Source organism: Dermacentor variabilis, chromosome 4 (assembly GCF_050947875.1).
Source record: "Dermacentor variabilis isolate Ectoservices chromosome 4, ASM5094787v1, whole genome shotgun sequence".
Taxonomy (NCBI): domain Eukaryota; kingdom Metazoa; phylum Arthropoda; class Arachnida; order Ixodida; family Ixodidae; genus Dermacentor; species Dermacentor variabilis.
Genome location: NC_134571.1, coordinates 151,364,364 through 151,376,424, shown reverse-complemented (window position 1 = coordinate 151,376,424; position 12,061 = coordinate 151,364,364). Strand labels below are relative to the sequence as shown.

The 12,061-nt window shown below is 44.7% G+C and overlaps 1 protein-coding gene across 2 annotated transcripts in view; it reads left to right on the top strand.

The window, feature by feature from the left end:
* The window catches only part of LOC142578011 (venom metalloproteinase BumaMPs1-like), a 94,856-nt gene extending 90,284 nt beyond the window's left edge, over positions 1-4,572 (top strand). For both annotated transcript variants that reach the window (XM_075687439.1, XM_075687438.1), the window contains exon 14: positions 4,455-4,572. In XM_075687439.1, coding sequence (XP_075543554.1) covers positions 4,455-4,508 — 54 coding nt within the window. In that variant the 3' untranslated portion in view covers positions 4,509-4,572. The remainder of the gene's footprint in view (positions 1-4,454) is intronic.
* The last annotated feature ends 7,489 nt before the right edge of the window (positions 4,573-12,061 follow it).

Sequence of the window (12,061 nt, the reverse complement as noted above, 5' to 3'; positions counted from 1 at the left end):
ATTATAGTTCCTTATGTCAGCTGACTTGCGTTTGTTGATTAACTTCGAAAGTTCTGCAAGTTCTATTCTAGCTGTAGGGTTAAAGGCTTTCATACATTGGTGTTTCTTGAACAGATCTTTCGTCTCCGTTGATAGCTTACTGGTATCCTGTCTAACGGAGTTACCACCAACCTCTATTGCATACTCCTTAATGATGCCCATAAGATTGTCGTTCATTGTTTCAACACTAAGGCCCTCTTCCTGAGTTAAAGCCGAATACCTGTTCTGTAGTTTAGATCCGGAATTCCCCGATTTTCCCTCTTACAGCTAACTCAAAGATCGGCTTCGGTTGTACCAGTTTCTTCCGTTCCCTTCTCAATTCTAGGCTAATTCGGGTTCTTACCATCCTATGGTCACTGCAGCGCACCATGCCGAGCACGTCCACATCTTGTATGATGCCAGAGTTAGCGCAAAATATAAAGTCTATTTCATTTCTAGTCTCGTCATTAAGGCTGCTCCACGTCCACTTTCAGCTATCCCGCTTGCGGAAGAATGTATTCATTAACCGCGTATTATTCTGTTCTGCAAAGTCTACTAATAACTCTCCCCTGCTATTTCTTGTGCCAATGCCATATTCCCCCACTGCCTTGTCTCCAGCTTGCTTCTTGCCTACCTTGACATTGAAGTCACATTGAAGGAGAGGCAAAGCAGAAGAGTGGGTCTAAAAATTAATATGCAGAAAACTAAAGTAATGCTTAACAGTCTCGGGAGAGAACAGCAATTTACAATAGGCAGCGAGACACTGGAAGTCGTAAGGGAATACATCTACTTAGGGCAGGTAGTGACGGCGGATCCGGATCATGAGACGGAAATAACCAAAAGAATAAGAATGGGCTGGAGTGCGTTTGGCAGGCAGTCCCAAATCATGAACAGCAGGTTGCCGTTATCCCTCAAGAGAAAAGTATATAATAGCTGTGTCTTACCAGTACTCACCTACGGGGCAGAAACCTGGAGGCTTACGAAAAGGGTTCTACTCAAATTGAGGACGACACAACGAGCTATGGAAAGAAGAATGATAGGTGTAACGTTAAGGGGTAAGAAAAGAGCAGATTGGGTGAGGGAACAAACGCGAGTTAATGACATCTTAGTTGAAATCAAGAAAAAGAAATGGGCATGGGCAGGACATGTAATGAGGAGGGAAGATAACCGATGGTCATTAAGGGTTACGGACTGGATCCCAAGGGAAGGGAAGCGTAGCAGGGGGCGGCAGAAAGTTAGGTGGGCGGATGAGATTAAGAAGTTTGCAGGGACGGCATGGCCACAATTAGCACATGACCGGGGTTGTTGGAGAAGTATGGGAGAGGCCTTTGCCCTGCAGTGGGCGTAACCAGGCTGATGATGATGATGATGATGATGATCAGTACAGTGTATATTGTTTTGACTTTACCCATCGCCGATTGTACGTCTTCATAAAAGCTTTCGACTTCCTGTTCATCATGACTGGATGTGGGGGCGTACAATTGTACGACCTTCAAATAAGTTCCACAACAAGACCTGCCAAACCCTCGCTAATGCTGTAGAATTCCTGTATGTTACCAGCTATAGTCTTATTAACCAGGAATCCGACTCCTAGTTCTCGTCTCTCTACTAGTACCCGGTAGCATAGGACGTGCCCGCTTTTTAGCCCTGTATCTGCTTCATTTTTCCTCGTGACTTCACTGAGCCCTACAATATCCCATTTACTGCCCTCTAATTCCTCCAATAGCACTGCTAGACTCGCCTAACTAGATAACGTTCTAGCGTTAAACGTTACCAGGTTCAGATTCCAATGGTGGCCTGTCCGGATCGAGGGATTCTTAGCACCCTCTGCCGCGTCACAGGTCTGACCGCCGCCGTGGTCATTTGCTTCGCAGCTTCTGGGGACTGAAGGCCGGGGTTTGATTGTTGTATTCATATGGGAAATTGTGGCCAAGTACGGCACCATGGTCGCCAATCCTGCTCTGGTGAGGGAGTGCGTTACCGGTTCTGGTCACCGGCATCAGGCCGCCCTCCAGGCCAGTTTGGGCAATTTTATCAACCCGCGGATTTCTTTTAATTCGGTGAAAAATTGCGCGGCACCGGGATTCGAACCACGGTCCTCTTGCACGCGATGTGGATGCTCTACCTCTACGTCACCACTGCACTTTCTTTCCAAACAAGAACTGTCAAAAATCCGAAATACGTGACCTCAGGCCGCCCGCATTCCATTGGAATATGGAGGCACTTCTAACATCATCCTGCAACGATCGCTGTTGTAGATGAGCCATGGTTCTGCTGTAGGAGTTCTCAAGCACTAGACTTCTGAAGGCTCGCTAGAACCGGATTGATGGCATCTAGCACTTGCAATGCACTTCGAGTTGTTGATGTATGTAGCTTGTCCAGAACTCGGATCGCACTCCCCAGAGAGCTGATTATGACAATTTGTTAATCTTGGTCCGTGAATTTATCAGGAACAGACAAAGTGTCTCTTGCTGTAGAAATCTAATTTCGCTCAGTAGGGGCATGTAGCCTCGGGTGGGCCGGCCAAGCATCAACAGCCGTCCTGTTCGATGCACCTTTGTCCTATCAGCTGACTGCGTTTTGCCTGGGCGGAAGCGTGTGTGGTAATGTGCGTGAATGGCGTTCTGCAGAAGCTTTGGGGGCTCTTGATCGACGCGGGCGACGTGATTGTCGTTGCTTAATAGATGTTGTTGCTTCTCGGTGAGACGAGTAGTCTCTAGCCATTTCCTTCAATATTGACTTTTCCTTTCGAATCAAAGGACATTTCTTAGAAGGTGAATCGTGAGGGCCGCTGCATTTTGTGCACTTCAGCACACTGGCCTCGCACGTGTAAGTGGTGTGGGGCCCAGTGGAACGAGAACAGATGGTAGTGTTAGTGCACACACTACTCACATGGCCAAGCTTCATGCACTTCCCGCACTGCAACAGTTTTGGTATAAAGGGGCGAGCTGCTTGTCGGAAGTGGCCCACTTTTGCATGCGATGGGAGGGATTCGCTCTTGAATATGATCTTAGCACACTGTGACGTGCGGAGATGAAACGTGTTTGTGACGATGGTGTTTTCTGTAGCCGGCTTCGTTAAGATTGACAGATCGGAGTCGACAATGGTCTCGTCAACATCGCAAATTACGCCAGTACTAACTTCATTGCCCAGCGGAATATGAGGGCGGACTTTCATCCCGTCAAGTTTCGTGACGTTGCGCAAAGAACCCAACGCAGCCACCTGTTCTACGTCAATCGCTAGCACGTTCTTACGGGTGCTCACTCTGGTGTCTTTTATTTCATTCGGAACCAGCACCTCTAGATGGGATGATACGGCTTGCCTGTTGAGGCGTCTGTGGTTGTCAGTGGCGAGCACTGGAGCGAACAGGGTAATGAGCACCTAGGTATTCCGTGAAGATCTCACGGTGGACTCACTCAAATTTGATGATGCACTGAAAAACATTCCTTTGCTTTACGACTCCGCACCAGCTCGAAGGTGTCGTCATAAGACTATTCACTGCTGACATAGTACTGCATGGTGTCGTCATTGTCAGTGTCGCTCTTTGTGCCGTTGCGCTTCCTGGAGGCAGCCGCAGCGGGCACTGCCGAGTCCGGCGGACGCGTGTGAGACTCCTTTGACATCGTAGTTAAGGAGGAAACAGCAGTTCACTGGCAAAGTCTAAGAAATCCACAAAATGAGTAGGGCTTGTGCGTGAAACTTGTTGCCTTGTTTAGCAATGAATCTGCTAATGTATAATGCCTTGTATGTGTTACAGGCCTGCGTCAAAGTGCGTCCAGTATGTTTTACTTTCTAGAAGTTTACGTGTGTAAATATTGAATTTACAGTGTTGTGATAAGTATAAATTTTTATTGGAAATCATATCGATCAGGTCATTACCGCATGTGCATCTTGCCGAATTAAAACGACTGTGCGCGCCGCTCCGCGCTTTCATTGAAAAGCTTAAATATAATGTAACCTGAACGCTACGCTATCTCACCCATAAGTAGCCGCGCGCCCATGCTTACATCTTCATTGTGATTAAGCGACCCGTACGGGGCCGGAAACGTCTGTTCGTTATTTTTCTTTTATTCTTGGCGAGTACAGGTAATTTGGCACAAATATAATTCTTACGCAGGAACTGCTCTTGTGACAAGGTACAGAAAAGACCCAGCAGAAACAGCGTTTATGTCTCGCCCATGTTTCATTGCCGTTCATTTAGTGCAAGTAGCAGCTCGAAGAATACTGGGTTGCCTAGGAACGTCTATCATATACTGAAAAATACGAAGAGAGCGTGTTTTTTATTCTATAGTACTAGCCCCACTTATGCCTTGCCTGGAATTTTATGTGTTCTCTCATATGCAATGTTTATCAACGCTTATGATTGACATGCTGGTGAACTATATAGAGCGTTTTTGTTCAAATTCACATATTGTGACATTTTGCATCTTTTGCAGGTGTGCATTCTTGGCAATTGCACTTCTAAAGCAAAATTAAAGAAATGGGAATGAACTAATAAAGAATAAATTGTATATCGAGTTACTCTGAACCGGTTGCATTTGAGGTAATAAAAACAAAAATAGCATATGTTTCTCTTCATTGAATAATAAAACCGAGCAGTCGTTTGGCAGGGCGCTTACTGCCTTACACAGCAGGTTCATTTTCAACAAAGCTAGAGCAGCCTTTGAATGCTCTCGCTATCAAACAAATTTGTATGTGTAATATTGAATTTATTTGATAGGATAAAACCTGCTCTGCATCTAGAAGAAAAATTTCTTGCAATTTTGTGTTTATTTTTGCGCTACATGCGATCTTGAAACTTATAGCACATGTATACTTTCCTGTATCTTTCCGTATTTGGAAGCGATGGAGGGCACATTCGTACGAAAAGAAACAAAAACTAGAAATTGCTTTCTGCCTCCGCAAAACTACTTGATTTGTTTGTTTCGATTTTCAACACACAAACAAATAGGATTACGCGCAAGCAGACCCAAACGCGTCCGCATAATATTTTTATTTTGTACTGCCACGTTGTCGCGACGCTGACCAACGACCAGGACACGAAGCTAGTTTCTTATCGGGGGCACCTGCGCCCAGAAAAACAAGAAGACCTTAGCACAAAAACAGCCCCGCGCACACTTGTCGTTAGTCGAAATCTAATTTGTGGTTGAGAAGCGTACACCTTTTGGTGCATGACTCAATTGAAGCATCCAGGGTAATCGCCGGTGTTCACGCAAGTACAAAAATGTGCACCACTTTTCTAATCACGCATGCAATGTGAGGACAGGCTCGGCGACAGTACAAACAACAGATAGGAGAGCAGTACCATATTGTGAATGATAGCTGTGCTCGTTGTTCAGACAGGCAAACAAGATGCTTTGATCGAATCCGTCACATGTTGGGAATGTACGCCTTCAGCGTGTCTGCCGTAATATAGGCTATGGTTGGATGAATTCGGGGCATTGCAAGTTTTGACGCTATTGAGGCACTCCGCGGCAGACCGAGGCAAATGCGTAGCCCCCTGTGCTTGCATACTTTGAAGTGCTCGAAGATTTGACTTTAATGTTGTCGATGCAACAGGAAACCTAAAGCGTAACAAAGTGTTAAAAAGTGCTTGGTACATCTGTGCCATAAAACAAGGTGTAAAAGTGGGCAGTTGTTTTACATTATGATGTGTACAGTGCTGGCAACCGACGTAATCCACGTTTTAATGCGCACATCGTAATGTAGCATACACCCCATTCATGTTCCACGTGTATTGCCGGCGATGAAGTTAAAGGCTTGCAAAACAGATGTGAGCTTCTTGAAGCGGGCAACCTGAGGGCTCCTGCAGAGGACTGGTGAACAACGACATTAAAGAAACAGATGATTTGTTTTGCAGGAGATACGCTAACCATGGAAGAATACTGTATAACCAGTGACCGCTTTCCAATAAAACCGACAATGTGCGCTTTCTGTCGAGATGATTGGGCCCTGTGTTCGATGATAGCGAAATGCCTGTGTTGCTGCTTTCTGTAGCCTTGCGTGAATCTGCAGGCGAGTACTGCTGATGCCCACCTGCAGATATAATCAGCGTGGATTGAGACAATGACCGTTTCCGTTAGAATTTAATGAACCCCAGGAAGGGTGAGGTCGAAAATAATATGGTTTAGAACACAACCTTGTGGAATGCCAGGGCACGTGAAGTGGTTGGTAGTCGGACGATCTACTTACAGCACGTACAAAGGACCTTCTTGTAAAGTAGCTTTGGATCCATTATTTTATTAACACTCCTACTTAATTTATGAAATCCGTGTCTTCGATGGCTTAATGGTAAATCATGACGAAAGCTCTTTTCATGTTGAGAAATGGTACTACTGGTAGTTGCTTCACAGATTTTTTCTGCTCTACAGGTGACAATAGACCGCTGTAGGTATTAATTGATGAACCGCCAACTGAATATGTAGCCACTGAGCTTGGATAAATTTTCCGTCGTTGAAGGTACCATGCAAGACAAATGTTGGTGATATGTTTGAAGAGCTTCCCGACATTGCTTTCGAGTTCTTTAGGCCGACATAGTGTCTATTCGAGCGGTCACTTTCTTGTTTCGGGCAGCGGCGCCAGGTAGCTGGGATTTCATTCCTGTGGAGCGCCGCCATCTTGCAATAACCTATTAAAAACCTTCAGCAGTTTTTGTTCTGCTACTTGACCTAGGTGATTGAAAGCAGAATATTAGTAGCTTGACTTGGTCGAAAAGCCTGTGACGTGGTTCAATGTGCTGCAGTAGCGTTGTAACCTTCAGAGATGGCGTCTTTTACCGCAGACATTAACCGCAGCTTTTACACATTTTTGACGTATATTGTGCGACCCAGGGCTGTGCAGCTCACAACGAGCAAGGGCCAAAACAATTTCTCTGGGAGCCACACGGGCTAAACTTTAGTGGTAAATGTTGCAACATTTTGCTTGTAGAAGGGCAATATGGTGTCATTCTCGGCTGTCCCCAGCATGTGTGGCAATTTCGATTTGCGCACTGCTGACTGATGGAAAACAATTTTAATCACAGATTGAAAAACTCGTAAATAGTGATTCTAGATTCAAAACCTTGTCATATGTATTTTTCTGCCTTTTTAAGCGGGGTATTTACCAAACAAACGAAATTCTCAGCGCTCGTTTTTACTCCGATGAACAATACAGTTCTGCGCAGCCCTGGCCGATTTGCATAGTCGCAGTACTCCAGCGTAACCTGTAGAAGGTCGCAAAACAGGTATTCTCTTATATTTAAAAGTCTTAAAATTCTGCTAAATATTTGTCTACGTGTTTCGAACACTTCTTCACTTGCATGAACGCTTATCTTTGACTTAAAAATCACCTGATGCAGTGAGATAATAAAAATGAGACACTCTTGCAATTTACAGATTAAGTGCGATAGGATAGGCAGCGTTGGAATACGAATAAGCTAGTACGCCGAGAAATTGGCCCGTCAAGCCTTGGTGACTTAGTTACGAGCCCCCTAAAATGTGCAGCTGAAGCAGTATTATATTATTGCCGCAAGACGTGTATCTCGGCGTTTGCAACACGCCGGCACGCCAGGCGTTTCGGAGTCCCCGCGCACGCTTCACGGTGGCGTCCCTAGAGTGAACCGATTGTTCTTAGGGAAGTGCAAAAGAGTAGTCCTGTCATTCTGTGGCTGTATTTATTCAATGCTAACGCAGTGCTATCAGCAGTCACCGCGAGGTGGGCTCTGGCGCAATTTTCTTCCTCAAAACGTCTCTGCATTTCTTGTGCCCTTGCCTATACTTGTAACCTATGCGTTGCTGTAAATCTCTTGCTTGCAATTTTTGCCACCAGTATCGTGAGCTTTCTTGCTTATCGAGATTGCTGACAGGTTAATGCTTCCAGCCTTTCGAAATACGGCGCTTCTTGAAGGTGGACGGTACGTACGTGCTTCGCTTGTCGATATGTTGGCCTTCCATTAGGATTTTCTGAGCTGTCTCCCGCGTTTGCCGGCATCAGACACATGCATCGTGCTGTTGCAAACGTTTTCTTTGGTATGAACTTAAGTTTAGGCCGCTACCTGTTGTTGTATGGTACAGATTTTCCCACCTGAATACTTCATAGGCATTCCTGTGAGAAGGCGGACATTCTGGCGAGCTACTATCTCTCTTTGGTGAAGTAGCAGAGCACAAACATCGCATGCAAAGTCGAAGGAAAGGACAATACGTGGGCTTACACGCAATTAACAGTTTTATAATAGAAAAAAAAACGTCGATAGAAAGGAAACAGAACTGAGCCCGCAATCGTTCAGATTAACAAAGGCTGCTCTGTGCACAAGAATATAAAAACAATGAAGCCCAATGAAAACGAAAGAGGACACATGACGCAGCCGTTTAAAGGTTATGACCAAATTACAAATGCACGCTTCAACGCGTATGTAAAAAGCGTATCTCATTCCTCCATAACACCACATTATTAACACTAATGCACGTATTGTCGGCATATAAAGCGGAAAAAGAGTATTTGTACCATTTCACATGCGAAATTGCTCTCATGCTGAAACACAACAAAGGTCTGATCAAAGACAGGCATGCAATTGCAGGACCTAGAACGTGCGACCACATAGAAACCATCATTTCACCCTAAAAAATCCTTATGCTTCGTTAGTTATGAATTTAAACATCACCTCGCCTGCTCAATTTGCAAACTACACCACTAACACAGTGAAAAGAAAATTTGGTGCATAGCGGTGCATTTCTTACTTGTCTCGCTATGGACGCTTATTGTAACGTTTCTCTTTTTTTTTTCTGAACAGCAGGTCATCTTGGGCCCAGTTTCCCAATTCGCAGTTATACCTGTTTCCGCTCTATTCGTGCTTCTCTTTAAGAAACTGTTCGTTGAGTGTAATCGCTCGTGTTACACTTTTTTGATTTTCGAATGTATTGTTTACGCTACCTTGCTTCACCTTAGAATTTTGTGACAACGTCCGTCATTCTTATCAGCTTCAATTTATGTGGAATGTAAGACGAAGATATAGAAAAATGACTTCTTCTTGGGCAAGCTGGTTGTTATACTTCCCAAGTTTTCTTGATTATGGCGCGAAGTACATTTCGTAAAAAGGGACAGAAAACTGCCTTTACTGTGTTCTTTTTTCTCTCCCTTTTCACGAAATGTACTTCGCACCACAATCAAGTATACCTAAGAAATGCAAGACGAATGCCTCTCCTAGCTATCGCCTATTACCAATGGCTTGCGATTACTGATTTCAGCTTCTTCCTGGAAGTTTCCTAATGTCATAAAGCGGGCAGCTGGCAAGTTGGAAAATTGGCATTTCATGCATTTGCAGGGCTTTGAAGAAATAGGAAACGTTTAGAGAAGAGCAAAGGCGCAAAGACAGGTAGATCTATGCGACAGGTAGATCTTCCCAGTTTTAACCCAATGTGTTAGTACCAGTAGACTTCAATGATTATACACCTATACTTTAAATGACAGCGGTAAGCTCCTAGTCAGGATTCGGTATTGCGTGATGTATGCACTCCAACTCATTTTATCCTCCGATAGGTTTCCTGCTTATGATCAGGATCACCTGTGACTAATTTACCTAGGTAAACGCACTCCTGCAAAGACACTAAAGGCTGACTCGCGAGGCTATTGAACATTACAGTTGCCTTCTGCATTATAAGCTTAAACCCCGTTGCTACACTTCTTTGGTTAGGGTCCTTAATCATCCGTTGCAATATTTCCGAAGCGTTGCTGAACAGGGCAATGCCCTCTGCAAACCGAAGCTTGCTGAGATATTCACCGTTAATCATCGCTGCGAAGTCTTCGTAGTCTAATAGCTTGAATATTTCTTATTATATGGCGAACAGCATTGGAGTGATTTCGTCTCCTTGTCTACTCCTTTCTTCATGTGTGATTTTCTACTTTTCTTGTGGAGACCCTTTCAGATATTTCCCAAGATATTTCCTTCATTACGGAATAACCATATCGCTGCCGGTATCTCTACTGAATCAAACGTATTTTTGTAATTTATGAAAGCCATATAGAGAGGTTTATAGCACTTTGCCGATTTCTGGTGTACCTGACTCATTACACAGATGAGATACATTGCAGAATATCCTTTGCTGAAGGCAGCCTGTTCGCTTGGTTGATTGTAGTCAGCTGGTATCTAATTCTATTGGAAATTATTTTAGTGAGCATATCGTACAATACTGAAAGCAAGCCGAGCGGCCAATAAGTCTTCAATTTCTTAATGTGTGTGTTTTTATGAAATATTATTTTACTGGCATTTCTCCAGCTCTCGGGTACACTTGAAGACGCGAGGCATTGCGGATAGAATGCTGCGTGCTTCTTGATCATAATATGCACTCTATATTTGAATAACGGACTGTTATTGCTTTTCCTGCCAGGTTCTCTCCAGCCATGTCGTCAAGACCCTTCTAATTTCATCACTAGCTTTATAAGGAGCCTCCATACACTGTTCCTCACTACTTCTAATGACGGTAACACGGCTGCTCTGGGTACAATACAGGTCAATGTAGAATTCTTCTGCTACATTTAAGTTATAATCATAATTGCAGATGACATTACCTTCCTGATCTCTTACTGCATACATTACGCCTAGTCATATGCCATGTTTTCGCACTGATTTTATGCTGCGGTAATTTTTTGCTGCTCTCTCGTGCTTTCAAACCGTATAAATTATAATGTTATACTCCAAGGTTCTCGACACGTCCGCGATCTCGAAGGCAACAGCCTCCCTATTGCACTTTGGTATCACAAGACAAAAGGCGTTCCACAAGCCTCTGCAGAAATGCTTCGTGCTTTGTCACCCGCAAATTATCAAAGTGAGTAGTGTGTTTAGCTGTAATATTTCGACGGCTTGGGCATTTTTGACCGAGAAGAGCGCGGCTGTAGCGCGAGCACCTGTTTGCAACTTGGCCAAACCTCTAAATGTACCCCCCGCTAGCAGAACCTTACGTGAGTTTCCTTGCCAGTGTTGCTCTTCTAAGATAAAATACGGGTAGCTGTTTCAAGCTCAAAGTTCGCTTATGTTGTCACAAATGATGAGAGAGTATTAGCAAGGAATATCGCGTTCTATTTGCTACTGGCGCACCGTAAGCCTCGTAGACCATTATTAGTGCTGTCTGGGCCTTTACTGACCGCTCGATTTGCGTGATCGTCAGTTTTATCGCAAATTAAAACACAGACTGCAAGAATATATAGCCACTGTATGAAAATGAAGATTAAAGTTCGGCAAACATTATTGCTTAGTTGCGCAAGTGGTCATGCACGAGCGGCTCAAACCTCAAACTGTCCCACTTCCTTCACTTCTTAGAACGTCGCCGTGTTCCTCGTCACATGCTGTCACCTGCCAGCCGTCCGGCGCTCACGCACGAACGGCTGCACTGTCAGCACGTGGTGCCGTGGCACGTGACACCCAGCGTCACTTTGTGGTGCCTTGTTTGGCGCTTGTAGTGGGACGGTTCTTTTCGAAGCAGGATGCAGCGAGCGTCTAGTGCTTCCTGGAGTGCTGGTAGCATTAGTCCTGCTCCAAAGAAGCATCCTCTCGGTGCGTAGAAATACCTGCAGAGGCCGCCTGCTTTAAAAGTACGCTGCTCCATATATGATATATGATCGGTGTTGGGTTTGAGCACAAAGGCCAGTTCTGTTATTCAATTCGTAGTACAGCAAAGCTTCGTTTGTACTACATGTGCGCCTCCTGCGCGAGTCCTACGATGTGCTGAGCACACCAGATCTTCAGGAATTACCTCTCAATGTGAGAGCCTTAAACGGTGAAGTACGCCGTAGGGATGGAAATAAGGACGTAGCAACTTTTCCGAGAAACCACGTGTACTTGCAGGTATGCACCCCGTCATGACTACATGTCTCTGCGCCTAAGTTCACACCGGTTTTTGTCGACGTATTGCCATGGCATAATCAGATGCGTTGCTTGACGCCATGATTCTTCCGCCCTTTCTACATATTTAGTGACATCATGGTGGTATTCGCTTCTCTTGTTTGCAGGTAACCTTGCCTTTGGTGTTCTTTTTACTGTTCGGTAGTAAAGAAGTTCTAAGAGAGTGAAAGG